The following is a 21,146-nucleotide window of genomic DNA, read 5'->3' on the forward strand; positions in this document are numbered from 1 at the left end:
AGTTTATCTTTCTTGGGGTCCTTTGAGGTTCCTGAATCTGTATGTTCATATCCCTCCCAAGATTTGGGATTTTTTCAAACAGTATTTCTTTAAATAATCTATCTCTTTGTCTCACTTCTCCTTTGGATACTCTCATAAATTTTATATTTGTACATTTGATGGTGTCCCATATATCCCTACACTTTCTTCACTATTTTTTGATCTTTTTTTAATTCCTCTAATTAGCTAATTTCAAATAATCTTTCTTCAAATTCACAATTTCTAATTTTTTTGCATGATTGCATCAGCTATTCAAACTATTGAGTTTTTCAATTCTGCCATTGTATCCTTCAGCACTAGGATTTCTGTTTGGTTCTTTTCTGTGGTTTCTATATTTTATCAAACTTCTCATTTCATTCATGCATTGTTCTCCTTATTTCTTTTAGTTGTCTATCTCTATTTGTTGAATTTCTTTGAACTTCTTGAAGATGAGCATTTTGAATCCTTTTTCCAGTAATTTGTACATCTCTTTTTTGGTGGGGTTGGTTAGTAAAGCCTTAGTTATTTTGATGGTGTCATGTTTGCTTCATTCTTTGTTATTCATGTAGGCTTGCATTTCTGTCTGCATTTGAAGGAGCTAACTCCTCTTTTACTCTTTATAGAATAGATTTGACAAACTAAAATTTTCTCCTAATAGGTCTGCAGGTTGATGAGATTACCTCTGGGCTCATGATTGAGTGGCATTGGATGCAGGTCTTGTGTCTGATACTGGGTCTACAGTGGAAACTGCAGTTGGCAGTGTTGTTGCCAGAAGCTGTAGTTGGTGTGGGTCCCATTTGGTTTCTGGGCAGACTGAACTGTCTCCAGATCTTTGGGTCTGGATCTGGGATGATGAAGGTCTGCTTCAGGATTCACAGATTGCAGGTCTTTTTCCACGTGCAATGATGGATATGGCTTCCGCTGGGTCACTGGCAGGACTCCTGTTGAATAACTAAATGAGTACCTGTCCTAGCCATACTGTACAAATTGGTGGCTGAGATGGGCTTAAACTGAGACATAAGATTGTTTCAGGATATACAACCAAGGCTGAGATCTTTAGCCCCCACGAATAGGTATGTGTACAGTGGTTTCCTGGATGAGCAAGCCTGCTTTCAGACTGCAGTTTAAAAAGGTGGGGGCCAATTTATAGGGCCATTTAAAGATCCACAATGGGACAGAGGTGAGGGATTCAGCCTGAATGGGCACTGTGGGACATGCCTTCTTATGCCCAAGCAGGCCAAGCTTCTCTCAGTCTGAAGACAAAAGGGGTCTGGACCTAAATCCAGTGTCATTTGAGGATCCACTGTGGAATAGAGGTTGGCAAAGCGTGTCAGGGAAACAGACAGGCATGTCTCCTGGTAGGATTCCAGCTGGACAGAATTGCTTCAAGACCAAAGCTGGGAGGGACTGAAACCAATCTTCAGGGCTATTTTTAAATCTGCTGTGGAACTGATGTTGGCAAGCCTGACCCAGTGGCAGTGGGGGGTGAGAACCCCAACAGATCCCTATGTGGTCAGGATTGCTCATAGACTGCATCTGAGAGGGGCTAGAGCTGAGATTCGGGGCCCAGTTATGGTCTTCTATGGGATGAAGGCCAGCAAGACTGTCCAAGTGCATCTCTAGCAGTTCCTTGCATGGTGGAATAACTTCAGGGCTGTGACAGAAGGGCTGGTGCCTAGAAAGGGTCCCTTCAGGATCTGTTATGGGATGGAAGTTGTCAAGCCCATTAGCACTGATGGGCTAGTCACCCTGTGCCATTGGGATTATTCCCAGGCTGCAGTTAAGCAGGGCTACCATCAAGATTCAGGGCCCCTTCAGGACCTGCTGTGGGATGGAGGCTGACAGTCTAATGGCACAGATGGATGAGTCTACCAGCATGTCTTATTATGGATGGGATTACTCCCAGACTATGGCAGAGAGGGGCTAGAGCTGAGATAGGGCCCCTTCATGATCTGCTGTGGGACAGAGGCTGCAAGTCTGTCCTGGTAGTATAGATGGGTGAGTCTCTCTCTAGGTCCCTGTGTGAGAAGTACTACGCTAGAATTACAGCTAAAGGGGGCTGGAGCCAAAAGCTATTACAGGATAGCTTTTGGGTTCATGGATGAAACTGATGGCAAGAAACAGATGGGTCTATCTGTGAAGCACTAATGTGCATGATTCCTCCCGGCCCTTTGGTGGATGCTTTTGGAAGCAGGCTCAAGCACAAACGGAGCTGTAACTAAACCCTTTGGAAAATGGGGTTATTTATGGGTCTGAATCTGGGTCCACAATTACTGGGTCTGCCACCTAGGTGCAGGTCTGTACTCTCAAAACAATAATCCGAGATCTTGGGCTCCACTCGGGTTTCACAACCTCATACCCCAATCCAAGGGCTCCCACAAAGAAATTTTTGATCACGAATGCGTGCAGAATTTTTTTTTTGTGGAGTAATACAAGTGGGTGACCACCTATTCTGCCATCTTATCTCATCCCCTAGATATCTGTTTTAATTGCTTCCTATTTCCCCTGTTGGTGAGGGAAGGATTTTGTACCTCAAGAGATACCTATGGAGACAGCCAAACACACAGACCCTACATTGGACAGATGAGATTGATGCATATTTATTAATCACATACACTTACAGCCCAGAGGAGGGAGATACCACACACCATGCAGGGCCACATAGGGGTTGCATTTGGGAAAAAAAGTGAACAACCATGGTTATGGGATGCAGGTTTGGTAACATCAAGAGGGCAGGGTACTCGTCGATACTCAGGAGGATGTGATTGGCTTGTTTGAGTAGTTCCACAGGCTGGCATTGAACTGAAACTCACTTCGCAGTGATGAGGAAGAACTTGACCTGATCTATTTGATAAGGCAGGTTCTTTGGCTAGGAAACCTTATTTACAGGAGCAGAGTAAGGAAGAATGTTTCCTGTAAGGCTATTTATGCCCCTTTCAGATGCCCTCAGCTATCACAGAAGCCAATAATATTGGGCCTTAATCTTAGGACTTGCACCATAGTATATTAATGAATCTTAGCTATAGAAAGGGAAGGAAAGATATGAGAATAAAGCTATAATTGGTTTCTTAAAAATTGCACTCATTTTAGACAAGAGACAGGATTTCTGGTATTTTGGGGTGGCACAATTACCTTGCCTTTGTCTGTACTTAGACAAAATTATTAAGTGACCCTACTTTGTCTCATTTTATCATGGTCTCAAAGTAGCCTGAGGTTGGTATCATTTCCAATAGGGGAATAAAATAGCATAGCTCTGAGAGCTGGGCCAACTTCCAAATCTCAGAGGCTGCTATTTTTTTTCTTTTTACAGTTAAAAGGGCCTGTTGGTGCTGGGAGACTAAATTAGATGGGTTGGTCAAGGAAAGTTTTCAGAGAGAGGGATGTCAAAGCTCAGCCTTTATCACTAATAAGGAGCCATACACATAGAGAAGAACTGAGGAGAGTAGAGACAGGAGAGGAAGGGAGACAACCTGTGGGAGAGCATTCCTGTCTGAGGGAAACGGCAAGTATGAGCAAAGAAACATTTCATCACACCCAAGAGGTGTGAGAAAAACCATTGGGACCGTGGCTCTTGGCTTCAGTGCTCTCTAGGGGTTGGATATGGAGGAAGTACCAGAATCTCAGAACATGGGAAGTAAACTTTTGGAAAGCCTCAAAGTGATCCTGATACAGTGGTCCTCCAAGACAGATTGTCTCTTACTGCCTGTATCCTTCCCTCACAGATTTAGTTCAATTATATAGACCTTATATGAAAATCCCAATACTAATTGATACTTTAATATGACCCTGTATAACATACAACAAAATTGCTTGTCCAGGAATGTTTTACCAACATCCAGGGAGATAGATGGGGTTATTAGCTAGTGAATGTGCTGTCAGTGGCAGAAGATCAATTATCCTATATATAATTTTGTTTTTTCTCTGGAAACTAGACTGTGGTGATTTTTCTAGACCATCTAACATATATTTGAGCAAGGTCTGCATTTCCATTTAATAGTGAAGCATTCCTAGGATGTGAGTTTTATCATTCCAACCATCTGTTCATATCCCGTTCATGCATTTGAACACTATTACAATAGTTGGTTTGAAGACACCATTGCTACCAACTGGGAATTTAATATGTCAACACAGGAAAATATTAACGATGATAAACAGCTCAGACAGCAGAGAATAATGGTTACAGGCATGGACTCTGAAACCAGACAGCCTAGGTTCAAATGACAACACTACCACTTTCTAGTTGTATCCCTGTTAGGTACTTTACTTGGCTTACATGCCTCAATTTTCTCACCAACAAATTGGGATAATACTAGTACCTACCTCAAAGGTTTACTGGGAAGAATAAAATATATAGTAATTTCTTAGACCTGACACAGGATAACACTATGTAAGACCTACCTTTGTAATGATGATTACAACTATGTATTGGAAAAGAAAAAAAAGGTAATTAATACAGTATTCCTATAGTTGATGAGTTAATTATGTACTAACCAGTATATATAAATGTTCACAGATCTTATTGAGGAATAATTCCTATCACTTACGGTTCTATACAGGGCCTCTCCTCTTCCTACAATGTCAATCACATAATAAATCAGTTTTTAGCAAAATCTGAAACTATGCATTTAATTTAAAATATTTTTTTTCCTTTCTGCCTCGTATGTCTGATTCATTCAAGCCTACTGTAGATAACAGTTTTAATACATTCTGTTACTGAGCTTTTTGGACTTTGCCTAGAGAACACACTAAGAGTCTCAGATCTTTAATTGAGGCAACCGTATTTAGTACCACTGAAATAAGTGTGAAAACAGCTTGATCATGCAAAGCTTGACATGAAGAAAACACCTGCCTGGTGTTAATAAGATACATGAATTTCAGACAACAGAAAACAAAGAAAATTACCACTTTGTCTATCTTGGTAAAATACCAACAGAATTCTCATTATTTTCGTGACATTCAGAAGTTTATTTGAATTTCTATGAAATGTGAACAGAAAAAAATCATATGGATTATGGGCTCCTGGTGGGTGAGTGTTTTTAAAATATTGCTGGATTTTTATCCATACTATCAGATTTATTAAGACAAAGTAAAAGAAAAAATAAGGAAAAAATAAATATTTGTTTTGTTCTGGATATTCATTAGAACAAATCAGAGTGATCTGAGAATCAATTTCAAGTATCTTAATAGGCCTGGATGTATTGGACATTAGTGTAAACACACATACCCACTTCTCTTAAGTTTCAGGGTCTCAATAGAAATATGTTGAAAGTTCCTATCAATTGGCACTTTTATGCATAAGAGAAAATCTTTTACTTTCACAAACCTACTTTAGTTGTTTAAGAAAAGGAAAAATCTTAGTAATAATAATACAACAGTCATTAAAGGAATAACTTAGCACAGATACCATCTTCTGATAATCACCCCTCAGAGCCTTGATTCTAGTCTGTGACATTATCAGTTTGCATTGGTCACCAAACAGCTTTGACATGGTATTACCTAAATCATTGCATTATTACAAGCACAACTGAAAAACTACAACTTCTTTTTTTTTCAGTGAAGTCAGGAAATTCATCCTCCAACAGGTTGAGAGCATCACTAAGAAAAAAAAAACAGGATTATTCTTGTGTTTGTTGCCAAATTTATACAAGATTTATAAAACGCCAATATCATATGCACTGAATTTTCAGTGTTTTTTGTTTGCTTGCTTCTTTGCTTGTTTGTTTAACATATATAGAATAAATTATCTTGTTAGACTGCTTTCTATTTCTAATGGACATGTGTACACATAATTTTTTGGAAGCAAAGTTATGCCTTGTTTCCTTCCTGGTTATTTATTTTGCCTAAAAAATCTTAGTACCTACACCAAAAGGTAGTTAATATTCATGCATAGTCAGCATTTAGTTGACTGTGATAAATTGTCAAAAGAAAGGATAATTGAAATCTATTGTACTGCCAAATCTAATTCGATATTCTATGCTTAAACTTATATTGTGTCTTACAGTTGGCCATAAGTGCTAATAGACCAACTGAAGATATTTTAATTTTAATTTCTTTCATCCTTCCAAAGATTTTGATAACTTAAAACATTGTATGAATAGTACTTTACAGTTTGTAAGCATTTTGACATAAATTGTCACTTTTGATCTTCCCAATATCCTTATGTGAATGAGAGATTATAGGATTATGGAAGATTTTATTATTCTCACTTTATATATTAATAAATTGGGAAACAGTCATCATGTTCTTAAGGAAATGCAGGTAATCAGCTCTAGAAAAATTAAAAGTCTAGAATTTCAAAGTTTGTTGAATGCATTACATTGCACTGAGAAAACCCATTACCTTTTATCCACAATAACCCCTTCTGTCTCCTTGCTGCCCTGTGTCCATGTCATTCTCTCTACTGTTTCTGGAACTTTGAATGTTTTTCTTCACTTCCCTTACTCCTTTTATGCACACTGTCTTGAATGTCTCTGCTTCTGTCAAATACCTAAATCCTGCTCATCTCTCAAGGTCTAGCATAAGTTTCATCCCCTCCAGGAAGTCTTCCAGCCCCCACTGTTCTTACTTAACAAATATAGCACTTACAGGAATTTATTAAGTTCTTAAATGTTTAATTTATTTGCATCTAAATTCTCCTACCAGATTATAAGCACCTGAGAACAGAGACCAAGTCTTATACTTCTTTGAAACTCACAACATTCTAGCACTGGATATAAATATAATAAATGCTTGCTAAATATTTGGTTATTGTTTAATTACCCAATGGAGACAATGCTGAAACATATCTCATCTTCCTTATCTGCATTTCCATCCATGTGGCTTGTAATGTAGGCTGTATAATCACTTACTATGGTAGAGTTCAGTGTGGGTTTTTTCAATACGTTCATACATCAATTGACCCTAACATTAATTTCTAACTGTCAATGACGCCCAGTCATATGACCTAGGGGATCGAATTAACTACACATGCCTGATGGATTCCCTGAATAGAGTAAACATTTGGGCCATATTTCAGCATTGAGAACAGGAACAGAAGACATTATGCTGTGATTGCATTTCTATAGAATTACATTAGCATTACCCATTCTGCTAGTCATAATTTCTCAGCAGATCAGGGATATCTATCAATAGTATTTCCTGTGATATAGCACATGAAAATGCATTCCATTATTCATTAGAAGTGTTGCTGATCAAGCATATTATCCTTATAAACTTACTCTTTAAGAAAGAAATGTTTATATGAAAATAACATACTTAAGAGTCATTATGTGAAAAAAGGATGCCACTGTATGACAGTTTGACTCTTCTGAAATGTAAGTGTTCGGTTTAGTCAAATAACTGCTTTTGTTCATATTTTAAGGTGAATTTGGAGAAGTCTGTAGTGGACGTTTGAAGACACCAGGGAAAAGAGAGATCCCAGTTGCCATTAAAACTTTGAAAGGTGGCCACATGGATCGGCAAAGAAGAGATTTTCTAAGAGAAGCTAGTATCATGGGCCAGTTTGACCATCCAAACATCATTCGCCTAGAAGGGGTTGTCACCAAAAGTAAGTTACTGAGTTTCTTCATTACTTCTTTCACACACCTATCTCAGTTTTTTTTTAAGAAAAGGAAAAATCTTCATAATAATACCACAGTCATTAAAGGAATAACTTAGTTCAGATATCATCACCCCCTCAGAGACTTGATCCTAGGCTGTGACATTATCAGAGTTTGCATTGGTCACCAAACAGCTTTGACATGGTATTACCTGCAAATCATTCCTAACATAACTTAAAGTAATGAATCAAGAGTAAAGGGTTATGTGTTTTTGCTTTGTTTTGTTTTGTGTTTTGAAATGTCAATAGTAACAGAACAAACACTTTCAGTGTTTTGGGTCATTAAGGTAAAATATTTCTGTTTAGAAATAAATGTCATATACAAATATAAAATGCTTTACTTGGAGTAAAACTTATAAACAAAAATTCGGCATGGAACCTATATAAATGGCATTAGGAGTAAATTATTATAATTTATATAAAATGAAAAAAGTTTACAATTCCTCAAGTAAAAATTCTTCTTTCACAGAAATAATGGAACAAAGTTTATTCCTTTGAAAAGAAATGTTTTCAAAAATCCAAAATTAGCAATATCCTCTAAGAAATAGATTGCTATATATTCACTTTCATTTGAAAAATGATAGGGCATAAAATATGACAATATTTCTCATTACTTTATTCACTAAGAATTATTATATATAAAATCCAGTACAGATTTGGCCTTTTAAAAATAACTTCAATCCTTGAAAGAGGCATTTTTCTTTCATAAAAATAACATTTATTTTAAAATCTTTTAAATAAAATTGAAACTTTATGTCATATTTGGAAGCAGGAAAGTATAAAAGCTTACTAAAGAGGTGCAATTGACTCTGTGTCTGAAACACCTAAGTCCTTCTCACAAGGCATTGTCCAACATGCTACCCAAAATGAATAGATTCCTGACAGCTATGAAAGTTTGGAAGACAGAAAAGAATGCTTCTGATGACAGATGTTGCAGTGGACTATTACTTTAGTGGCCTTAATGGGGCCTATCAGTGTTCATGTCGTTGTATAGTTTTTTCCCATATTGATTCTGGGCTTTTCTATGTAACAAACCTTGGCCAATGGGACATTAGCAAGTGTGATGCAAGTGAAGGCATCTTACATGTTTGTATGTTGGAGCTTGTCCTCTTGCAACACTCTTTCCTGGAACGAGTCTCTATGCCTAATAAAGGCAATCCATAAGATGAGGCCACATGCAGTACTCCAAAGAAGAGAACTGAGGTGATTCAGCCAATATCCACATCTGAACTCCAAGCGGAATGTCAGCACTGAATGCAGCCTTGTGAGTGAACCATCTCTGATGTTACAACTCCACTACAACTGCTATTAGATAGCTATAGCTGTGGTTGACATCTTGTGCAGGAAAGGAACCACGCACCTCCATCCCATCAACCCATAAATCACAAAAGATGATTAAATGGTTGTTGTTTTAAGCCACTAAGTTTCAGATGGTTTGTTGCACAGCAATAGATAACCAAACAGATGGACCCCAGTTAGAATTCTGCTCCTGCCACTTAAGAATTATGCAGCTATGGGTAAATTATTTAACATCTGTATCCTTTACTTCCATATCTGTAAAATGGGACAGGAATGCTGTAAGAATTAAATTTGTCAATGTGTAATACATTTAGCATCCTTTGTGCATCATTGTAAACCACATTCAATAATATTCTTTATTGGGACTATATGTGCTAGCACTTTATACGTATATGTTACCATTTCATTCTCACAGCAACCCTAATTGATATCATTATCTACATTTTATGTATGAGAAACGAAGGCCCAGGCAGGTTAACTAACCCACATAAGGACCTTTAACCTACAGTATGTGGCATGACTGGTGTTCAAAATGAAGTCTGTCTCACTTTAAAACCCACCCCCCCCTTTTTTTTTTTGCTTTTGCTATATCCCTTTGAATGAGTTTTATACTTTAATTATCTTATTTGAATTGAACAACATTAAATAAATAACAATCTGAATTAAATAACATAATTCTGCCTTCAGAATAGGAAAAAAATATTGGGGTAGAGTGATGTTAATTGCCCCTAAAATATAAAATTTGGAAAGAACCAGCTATGCCATAACACCTGGTAAAGATTATGACCTAAAAGAGAGAAACAGAGAGACAGAGAGAAGAAATAGATGTTAATTATTTCTTTCATATTTTCTGACTTCCTTGTTATTAATTTAACATGAACATTTCAAGTTATTTCTTCTGTATTATATATCTCTGGCAGGCAAAAGATAATTTTCAAGTTGGGTTATGAACCTTTGCAGAGCATTTTAAATCACAATTTAAGCATGATGTTGAAGTCCTCTGATGTGTGTTTATGCATGAAACATCTGGAAATGAGCATCCAACAATAAATTAAAAGGTTTAAAAAGTGTCATATCTTTATTTTCTTACTTTAATAAATCAAATTATGCCTTTCTCCTGTATTCCTATGTGCTTTATTCACATATTTTTATATGTGAATTACACATCTATCCTTTCTCAATCACAGACACACACACACGCACACACACACACAAAGGAAAAAAGATGTATATCCCTGTGAAATAGTGGGAATCATTTATCCTACATCAACTAAATATGTTTAATAAGATATTATGTGGTACTTGCCTGCCAGTTTGAAATAGTTTATTTCACATAAGCATCCAACATAGTGATTGCTTTACAACTCTAAGAATCTCATCTAGAAATGAGACCAGTGACCTCTACTTAGCCACATTTATATGATTTACAAGTCAAGGTTTTTGTTCCATTTCTTAAAAAAAAGAAATAAAATAAAAATCTCATATCTGTTATAGGAAAACGGATTGAGAAAGGATAGATTCAGTATACTGTTGAGTGACAATCACCATTGTAGCATTAACTTGTTAGAGTGAGCCCTGTATAGGGTGGTGTGGAGCTACCAAGGTGGGTTGTAGAGATGGAGAAGGGAATAATCCTCGTAAAGATAAATGGGCAGGTTTATATTGTTATCATCTTGACTCAAGTGCTATGGGACTGTTAGAAGAAAGCCAATAAATAAATGAGTGCCTCATTCCCATAAATTCATAGTAATTATTCCCAGATTACCCTTAAGTGGCTAAGAGATAGCTAGCAATTAATGCTCCCAAAGGACTACCCATTGCATAAAAGATAATACTGATCAAGATAAAGATGCAGTATAGGCTTATAAGGGCATGTTTGTAGAGTATCCTGGGATTCTGAGAAATAAATTCATAGACTCTCAGTTGAAAGTAATTCAAAATCTAGATCAAAATCTTCATCAGATTCTTTTACAAATTCTTAATATACATATTTTTTTATCTCATATAGGATTTATCTCTGAAAGACAAGTGTTATAAAGTTCTTGGGAACACTTTGGCTCTCTTTCATATTTGGGCATTATTTTAAACTTAAAAGTTAAATGATTAAAAGCTGTATTATCCAAAAAACTGTGTTTGATAAGAGTTGAACCTATTTGTTTGATATGCATCACAATTTCATTAACCTGTTAAGATACAAGTGATATAAAAAGAGATTAATTGACCTATAACCATATGCTTAGTACATACTTTTTCTCCAAGAAGCAAATAGAAGCCATAAGTTAGAGGACAGACTTGTAGCCATTAATAGCACAGATAATAGCAATTTGTAACAGATAACATATACACCGGTGTCATTAACTATATAACCAACAGAGAAAGAGCTACGGTTCTACAAAAAGGCAAGAACTGTGGTTTAATGATGAAGAAATACTGTGCAGTAACCACACTACAGAATACTGGGCCCTGCAGTTTGAATTTATGATGATGGAAGAACCAAAAAGAAAAAAAATGAAGTGCCTACCTCCCAGCTTAGACAGCAACAACTAAATTTAGATATGCCAACTGTATCTAAAATAAATCCTAAATCCAGTAAAGAGCAATAGAAACCAATCAGGGTAGCAAACAAATTCCCAAACATAATTTCATTTCATAAAAATATTCCCTAAATATTCCATGAGACAGTATTGAAGTTATAACAGAAAGTGCTGCGCTTGCTCAAAACCCCCTTTAATACTCGAGGATATTGTGGGTTCCTTCTGGAGAGGCATAGTGGGTCCACATGGGAGCTGGGTAAGAGAGTAGATTCAAGCCAGCCAAATACATTTTAGTACTTGCACAAAAACTGCTTCTCTGGTTCCAGAATTTTGTTCTGCTTGTTAAGTAATAGGCATTCCCCAAAATTTCTGCTACTGTATTACTGTATTAGCTATGACATCTGCTGTTCTACCTGGTTATATTTGGGCCAGTCCCATAACCACTTTGGGCCTTAATTTTCACCACCACACACAAAAAAATGAAAAGTGCAAATTAGACTAGAAAACATTAAAGGTCACATTTACCTTTAATATTTTGTGATTCCATTTTGTTTTTAAAAGAAGAGTCATGAGATGTTGGTGAGGTTTAAAATTTGTGCCAGTGATAACTTATCACTCCACCTCCAACTTTATTATAACTTCAGGTACATATTGATGACCCAATAAGAAAATAGAAAAGTTCAGGAAGAAACAAGCAAAGAAAAAAACAGTGCCTTCAATAAAGTTTTCAACTTATAATTTGTAAAGTAGAAAAGTTATAGGTAAAATTTTTCTGTAAGTAAAATCAAGGTTGGGATATGTATAATATACATTGTATGGGGTAAAATATTCTGTATGTCTGATTTTACTGATATACATTAGATTTTTTTTACCCCTGAGGTTCAGCTCCTCTGCTAGTTAAGGTAGGTTAAGAGTCTATTGGTTTTTGCTCTTCCCCCAAACCCAAGAAACATTTACTGAGTATGACCAGATATTAGGCCTTATTTCTGATTAAAACCTAGTGATAGAGAAAAGAAGACTCAGTGCTCTTGAGTAGCTTATTTGTTGGTGCCAGTCCACTGGGAGCAACAAATAAGTATGTCATTATTTCCCAATATGGTGTGGTATGTGCTGTTTTGGCTATAATTATTCAATAATTTTCTAATTTATTCATTCAGCAAATATTTATTTAGTGTCCATTTTTCTAGTCACTTTTTTTTGTTTGTTTGCTTGTTTGAGATGGAGTTTCACTCTGTCACCCAGGTTGGAGTGCAGTGGCACAATCTTGACTCACTGCAACCTCCACCTCCCAGGTTCAAGCGATTATCCTGCCTCAACCTCCCAAGTAGCTGGGATCACAGGTGTACGCCACCAAGTCCAAGCTAATTTTTTGTATTTTTAGTAGAGACAGGGTTTCACCATGTTGGCCAGGCTAGTCTAGAACTCCCAACCTCAAGTGATCCACCTACCTCGGCCTCCCAAAGTGCTGGGATTACAGGCATGAGCCACAGCGCCTGGCCTCTTGTCACTGTTAATACAGTAATGAAAAAAGACAGAACTAACTGCTAGAGGAGACAAAAAGAAATCTAAATATTTAAATGTAACTTTAGGTAAAGAGCAAAAACCTGAATGTAGGGAGGGAGCAAACCATGCCTAGGTATGATAGAAGAGTATTCTAGAGAGAGGAAACCACTAGTTCCATACTTTTGTTTTAAAAAAGAATTTGGCATGTTAGAGGAGCACCTAATAAGCAAAGTAATAATAGTGTGGATTACATAGTGAAAGGAGAAACTAGGGGCAGACAAAATATAAGGAGGCTAGTGTAGTAATCCAAGTAAAAAATAAGGAGAAAATAGAGTAAAGAAGTCAAGAGAAAAAGAAAGGGATAGATTCTAGATCTATTTCCTAGGTGAAATTAAGACACTTTAGTGACTGCTTGATTGTATAGGGGGAATGGGGACGATGGGACAGTTTCAAATGACTTCCAAGTGAATGGTTTCCATAAGTAAAAAGATAGAGAGGGAATTCTGGAGAAATAACAGATCTAGAGGGAAAATAGTGAATTCTTATTTGGACATGCTAAGTTTTAGGTATCTGGGACATTTAATTAAAGACTTCCAGAATGTCCCTGGAGCCTGAGTGGGCTGCAGGTTCAAAATAAGGAGAACTCGATAGATGGCTGATGGTTGGTAGTTGAAGTCATAGGGAGGATGAGATTACCCAGAAGATTGAGGAGAATTAGCATTAAGAGGCCAACTGAAAAAGAGAAGTGTATGAAAAAGACAGAGGAGCAACCTGAAAAGCAAAGGACAGGTTTCTAAGAGTGAGAGAGAGGTCAATAGAATAAAATGAGCTGAGAAACCAACTTAGATGGATTGAGAAGCGTCCATTGGATAGGGCAGAGGGCACAGCTCATGAAGCATATCATGGGAGTGGAGGCCAGATGGCAATGGATTTAGAGTGAGATACGTGCACACTGCAATCAGATTCAAAGATGTTAAAATGCAAATTAGATTGTGTTGATTCCTTACTTAAATTCCAAATGTTCAGCATTTTTCAGTTAATCATTCATCTAAGTAATATTTATGAACTGCCTAGCTACTACATACTGGACACTTTCTTTCTTTCTTTCTCTTTCTTTCTTTCTTTCTTTCTTCCTTCCTTCCTTCCTTCCTTTCTTCCTTCCTTCTTTCTTTCTCTCTTCCTTTCTTTCTTTCTTCCTTCCTTCCTTCCTTCCTTTCTTCCTTCCTTCCTTTCTCTCTTCCTTCCTTTCTTTCTCTCTCTCTCTCTCTCTCTCTTTCTTTCTTTCTTTCTCTCTTTTTTGAGACAAAGCCTCTCTCTGTTGCCTAGGCTGGAGTGCAGTTGCAAGATCTGGGCTCACTGCAACCTCTGCCTCCCTGGTTCAAGTGATTGTCCTGCGGCAGCCTCCTGAGTAGCTGGGACTACAGGCACCATGCCCGGCTAATTTTTGTATTTTTCGTAGAGATGGGGTTTCGCCGTGTTGGCCAGACTGGTCTCAGACTCCTGACCTCAAGTGATCCATCTGTCTTGGCCACGCGAAGTGCTAGGATTACAGGCATGAGCCACCACACCTGCCGTTCCAGGCACTTTTCTAAGCATTAGGTGTTCAGTAGTGAATAAGAAAGCCAAAGTACCTGTCGTCCTGGGTCAGGTCCCTGAGTCTACCTGCTCTGGTTTCATTGTTCACCATTCTTCTTGAATCCTAGATTGCATTCATGATGAATGACAATGGTGTCTCCAAACTTGCTCCTCATTTCTCCCAGGTTTCTCTTCTTTTTCTAAATCTCCGAGGAGCTAGAAGACAATGTCCCAGGCTGATCCTAAATGGGTACAAAAGTAAATAACTCTAATATGAAAAGGATTGTGGTATCTATAACACTTAGCTTCCTTTCAAGACTGGAGTTAGCAGTCTTCCTTTATTTCAATGATGTGAGAAGCAGGATCATTTGCTGAGGTGGACAGCAGGACTGAGGATTGAGATGCTTGTGAATGTTTGAAGTAGCTCCCGTGAAGAATGTGAAAGAAAGCTGACCAGGAAATAATAGAAAGATTGAGGACATCACTGAGGATTCAGGAACCTGGAGATCATGACAGAAGCTGCTGCCCAAAAAAGCACTGTTACTAATTAGGGAAAGAGTTATAGGATGAAGGTGAGAAGAGATTAAATCCAAGGGAAAAGGGAAAACTGGGAGGCAGCAGCAAGAGAAGAAATGGTGATTTTCTGTACTTTCTCTGTTCTTCTACCAACCTTAGTACTTTTTGCTGTTGTTCAAAAAATAAATGGTGATTTACTGTGCTTTCTCTCTTCTACTAACCTTAATACTTTTTGCTGTTGTTCAAGAAAATAAATTATTCTTGTGCAATTTCTAGAGGCTTGATGGATTCTCAGGACATTTACTGGGAACTATTTGCCATTTGGAATTATAATGTACACATATTGATAAACAGAAAATGAACTAAGTGTGACTGTAACAGTGACTAGACGACATAGCCTGATGACCCTGTGTGTCACACTCTGTTCAAGCAGGACCAGGGATAATTGGAATCACTGGCTTATTTTCTCTCTTCCAGAGCACAGTTCCCTTCTTATAAGAAAAGAATAAACTCTTTCTGTATGCAGGAATAATTTATTGGTTGTCCTTCTAGTGTTTAAATATCTGGGTTTTCTCAAGGTCATTCATTCAAATCACCTCCCTAGAATTACCTCTAATCTATTCCCTAGTTCTGTGGTTTTCTCCTGCCCCTAAACTATGCTGCTAATTGTCGGGTAGACTGCACTGTGTAGTAACAACTGTAAAAAAATCTAGTAACAAGTTTCTCAGTGTGAAGGTATCATTGTAAACTATAAGAGCCAAAAAAAGAAGAGAATATAAATGCACTTTTATGCATACATAATGTTTTCTTTTATACTGCTAAATAAAATTGAATAAAGCCATCTAAAGGATGAAATCTTATTGACTTTCAAAGAATAAAAAATTTCTCCCAAATCATTCATGATATGATTTGTTCTAGATAAAGAGTGTGATAAATCCAAATTGGGAAGGGCTGTAGATAAACCCATATTACAGGCATGAATTTGCATCCAGGAATTCAGGAGAGTAAGAACCAACCTGCCAGGCTGCAGGATAAAGCAATCAATCATCACTGAGAAATCTTCACCAAGTTTCTAATGGTCTTATGTAGGGCTGGATAAAAACCGGTAAAAATCTTCATCACTGAAAATTTAATAGACCCCCTTTTAATGCAATTTCTGGTTTAAAAAAATCCATGAAATTAACAAATGAAAATCTGGTAAGGTCCTCATTTAATCCAATGATGACATTTTAATGCTAGTTTTGTTGTGGTTGCTGCTGCTGTTGTCAGAATGTGTTACCGTGCCATTTTTCAAATTTTCATTTTGGTATAATTTCAGTCTTACAGAAAAAGTTGGAAAAATATTATAGTTCCCATATAACCTTCACTAACTTTCCCCTGTAATTTTAGTATTTTGCATAACCATAAGATTATTTTCAAAACCAATAAATAAATATTAGTACGGTAGTATTAATTAGGTTGGTGCAAAAGTCATCACGACTTTGCCATTAAAACTGCAAAGACTTTTGCATCAACCTAATACTAAACTATAGACTTTCATTCAGGTTTTGTCAGGTTTTTCACTAATGTCCTTTTCGCTGCTCCAGGATCCAGTCCAGGATCCCACACTGCATTTTGTTATCATGTCTCATTAGTATTTTCAAATCTGTGACAATTCTTCAACCTTTCCTTGTCTTTTATGACCTTGAAACCTTTCATGTGCACTAATCAGTTATTTTGTAGACTGTCCCTCAGTTTGGGTGTGTCTTGGTTTTTTTTTTTTGGTTTGTTTGTTTGTTTGTTTGTTTTAAAGAAGTTTATTGTTTTTTTTTAACTTTTAAAAATAATTTCAACTTTTATGTTAGATTCAGAAGGTCCCTGTACAGGTGTGCTGTATTAGTCAGGGTTCTCTTAGAAGGACAGAACTAATAGGATATATATATATATCCTATATATATATGTATGTAAAGGGGAGTTAATATTAAGTATTAACTCACATGATCAGAAGGCCCCACAATAGGCCATCTGCAAGCTGAGGAGAAAGGAGAGCCAATCTGAGTGGCAAAACTGAAGAACTTGGAGTCTGATGTTTGAGGGCAGGAAGCATCCAGCATGGGACAAAGATGTAGACTGGGAGGCTAGGCCTGTCTTGTCGCTTCACTTTTTTTTTTATACTTTATGTTTTAGGGTACATGTGCACAACGTGCAGCTTTGTTACATATGTATACATGTGCCATGTTGGTGTGCTGCACCCATTAACTCGTCATTTAGCATTAGGTATATCTCCTAATGCTATCCCTCCCCCCTCCCCGCACCCCACTACAGTACCCGGTGTGTGATGTTCCCCTTCCTGTGTCCACGTATTCTCATTGTTCAATTCCCACCTATGAGCGAGAATATGCGGTGTTTGGTTTTTTGTCCTTCCAATATTTTGCTGAGAATGATGGTTTCCAGTTTCATCCATGTCCCTACAAAGGACATGAACTCATCATTTTTTATGGCTGCATAGTATTACATGGTGTATATGTGCCACATTTTCTTAATCCAGTCTATCATTGTTGGACATTTATGTTGGTTCCAAGTCTTTGCTATTGTGAATAGTGCTGCTATAAACATACATGTGCATGTGTCTTTATAGCAGCATGATTTATAATCCTTTGGGTATATACCCAGTAATGGGATGGCTGGGTCAAATGGTATTTCTAGTTCTGGATCCCTGAGGACTCGCCACACTGACTTCCACAATGGTTGAACTAGTTTACAGTCCCACCAACAGTGAAAATCCCACCAACAGTGAAAAAGGGTTCCTATTTCTCCACATCCTCTCCTGCACCTGTTGTTTCCTGACTTTTTAATGATTGCCATTCTAACTGGTGTGAGATGGTATCTCGTTGTGGTTTTGATTTGCATTTCTCTGATGGCCAGTGATGGTGAGCATTTTTTCATGTGTTTTTTGGCTGCATAAATGTCTTCTTTTGAGAAGTGTCTGTTCATATCCTTCGCCCACTTTTTGATGGGGTTGTTTGATTTTTTCTTGTAAATTTGTTTGAGTTCATTGTAGATTCTGGATATTAGCCTTTTGTCAGATGAATAGATTGCAAAAATTTTCTCCCATTCTGTAGGTTGCCTGTTCAGTCTAATGGTAGTTTCTTTTGCTGTGCAGAAGCTCTTTAGTTTAATTAGATCCCATTTGTCAATTTTGGCTTTTGTTGCCATTGCTTGTGGTGTTTTAGACATGAAGTCCTTGCCCATGCCTATGTCCTGAATGGTATTGCCTAGGTTTTCTTTTAGGGTTTTTATGGTTTTAGGTCTACCATTTAAGTCTTTAATCCATCTTGAATTAATTTTTGTATAAGGTGTAAGGAAGGGATCCAGTTTCAGCTTTCTACATATGGCTATCCTGTTTTCCCAGCACCATTTATTAAATGGGGAATCCTCTCCCCATTTCTTGTTTTTGTCAGGTTTGTCAAAGATCAGATAGTTGTAGATAAGCGGCATTATTTCTGAGGGCTCTGTTCTGTTCCACAGGTCTATATCTCTGTTTTGGTAGCAGTACCATGCTGTTTTGGTTACTGTAGCCTTGTAGTATAGTTTGAAGTCAGGTAGCATGATGCCTCCAGGTTTGTTCTTTTGGCTTAGGATTGACTTGGCTATGCAGGCTCTTTTTTGGTTCCAAATGAACTTTAAAGTAGTTTTTTCCAATTCTGTGAAGAAAGTCATTGGTAGCTTGATGGAGATGGCATTGAATCTATAAATTACCTTGGGCAGTATGGCCATTTTCATGATATTGATTCTTCCTACCCATGAGCATGGAATGTTATTCCATTTGTTTGTATCCTCTTTTATTTCCTTGAGCAGTGGTTTGTAGTTCTCCTTGAAGTGGTCCTTCACATCCCTTGTAAGTTGGATTCCTAGGTATTTTATTCTCTTAGAAGCAATTGTGAATGGGAGTTCACTCATGATTTGGCTCTCTGTTTGTCTATTATTGGTGTATAAGAATGCTTCTGATTTTTGTACATTGATTTTGTATCCTGAGACTTTGCTGAAGTTGCTTATCAGTTTGAGGAGATTTTGGGCTGAGATGATGGGGTTTTCTAGATGTACAATCATGTCATCTGCAAACAGGGACAATTTGACTTCCTCTTTTCCTAGTTGAATACACTTTATTTCCTTCTCCTGCCTGATTGTCCTGGCCAGAACTTCCAACACTATGTTGAATAGGAGTGGTGAGAGGGCATCCCTGTCTTGTGCCCGTTTTCAAAGGGAATGCTTCCAGTTTTTGCCCATTCAGTATGATATTGGCTGTGGGTTTGTCATAGATAGCTCTTATTATTTTGAAATACGTCCCATCAATACCTAATTTATTGAGAGTTTTTAGCATGTAGGGCTGTTGAATTTTGTCAAAGGCCTTTTCTGCATCTATTGAGATAATCATGTGGTTTTTGTCTTTGGTTCTGTTTATATGCTGGATTACATTTATTGATTTGTGTATGTTGAACCAGCCTTGCATCCCAGGGATGAAGCCCACTTGATCATGGTGGATAAGCTTTTTGATGTGCTGCTGGATTTGGTTTGCCAGTAGTTTATTGAGGATTTTTGCATCGATGTTCATCAAGGACATTGGTCTAAAATTCTCTTTTTTGATTGTGTCTCTGCCAGGCTTTGGTATCAGGATGATACTGGCCTCATAAAATGAGTTAGGGAGGATTCTCTCTTTTTCTATTGATTGGAATAGTTTCAGAAGGAATGGTACCAGTTCCTCCTTGTACCTCTGGTAGAATTCGGCTGTGAATCCATCTGGTCCTGGACTTTTTTTGGTTGGTAAGCTATTGATTATTGCCTCAATTTCAGATCCTGTTATTGGTCTATTCAGAGATTCAACTTCTTCCTGTTTTAGTCTTGGGAGGGTGTATGTGTCGAGGAATTTATCCATTTCTTCTAGATTTTCTAGTTTATTTGCATAGAGGTGTTTATAGTATTCTCTGATGGTAGTTTGTATTTCTGTGGGAAATTTGCATCTATTTGATTCTTCTCTCTTTTCTTCTTTATTAGTCTTGCTAGCGGTCTATCAATTTTGTTAATCTTTTCAAAAAACCAGCTCCTGGATTCATTAATTTTTTGAAGGGTTTTTTTGTGTCTCTATTTCTTTTAGTTCTGCTCTGATCTTAGTTATTTCTTGCCTTCTGCTAGCTTTTGAATGTGTTTGCTCTTGCTTTTCTAGCTCTTTTAATTGTGATGTTAGGGTGTCAGTTTTAGATCTTTCCTGCTTTCTCTTGTGGGCATTTAGTGCTATAAATTTCCCTCAACACACTGCTTTGAATGTGTCCCAGAGATTCTGGTATGTTGTGTTTTTTGTTCTCATTGATTTCAAAGAACATCTTTATTTATGCCTTCATTTCATTATTTACCCAGTAGTCATTCAGGAGCAGGTTGTTCAGTTTCCATGTAGTTTAGTGGTTTTGAGTGAGTTTCTTAATCTTGAGCTCTTGTTTGATTGCACTGCGGTCTAAGAGACAGTTTGTTATAATTTCTGTTCTTTTGCATTTGCTGAGGAGTGCTTTACTTCCAACTGTGTGGTCAATTTTGGAATAGGTGTCGTGTGGTGCTGAAAAGAATGTATATTCTGTTGATTTGAGGTGGAGAGTTCTGTAGATGTCTATTAGGTCCACTTGGTGCAGAGTTTAGTTCAATTCTTGGGTATCCTTGTTAACTTTCTGTATCGTTGATCTGTCTGATGTTGACAGTGGGGTGTTAAAGTCTCCCATTATTATTGTGTGAGAGTCTAAGTCTCTTTGTAGGTCACTAAGGACTTGCTCTATGAATCTGGGTGCTCCTGTATTGGGTGCATATATATTTAGGATAGTTAGCTCTTCTTGCTGAATTGATCCCTTTACCATTATGTAGTGGCCTTCTTTGTCTCTTTTGATCTTCGTTGGTTTAAAGTCTGTTTTATCAGAGACTAGGATTGCAACCCCTGCCTTTTTCTGTTTTCCATTTGCTTGGTAGATCTTCCTCCATCCTTTTATTTTGAGCCTATGTGTGTCTCTGCACGTGAAATGGGTTTCCTGAATACAGCACACTGATGGGTCTTGACTCTTTATTCAATTTGCCAGTCTGTGCTTTTA

General features: G+C 37.3%; 1 protein-coding gene across 8 annotated transcripts in view; it reads left to right on the forward strand.

Annotated features, from left to right (window-relative positions):
• EPHA6 (EPH receptor A6) overlaps window positions 1-21,146 on the forward strand; it is a 955,687-nt gene that overhangs the window by 717,025 nt on the left and 217,516 nt on the right. For all 8 annotated transcript variants that reach the window (XM_034956977.2, XM_008975358.3, XM_055110176.1 and 5 more), the window contains one exon: window positions 7,379-7,564. In XM_034956977.2, the coding sequence (XP_034812868.2) occupies window positions 7,379-7,564 (186 nt within the window). The remainder of the gene's footprint in view (window positions 1-7,378; window positions 7,565-21,146) is intronic.

This window comes from Pan paniscus, chromosome 2 (genome assembly GCF_029289425.2).
Source record: "Pan paniscus chromosome 2, NHGRI_mPanPan1-v2.0_pri, whole genome shotgun sequence".
In the NCBI taxonomy this organism is placed as follows: domain Eukaryota; kingdom Metazoa; phylum Chordata; class Mammalia; order Primates; family Hominidae; genus Pan; species Pan paniscus.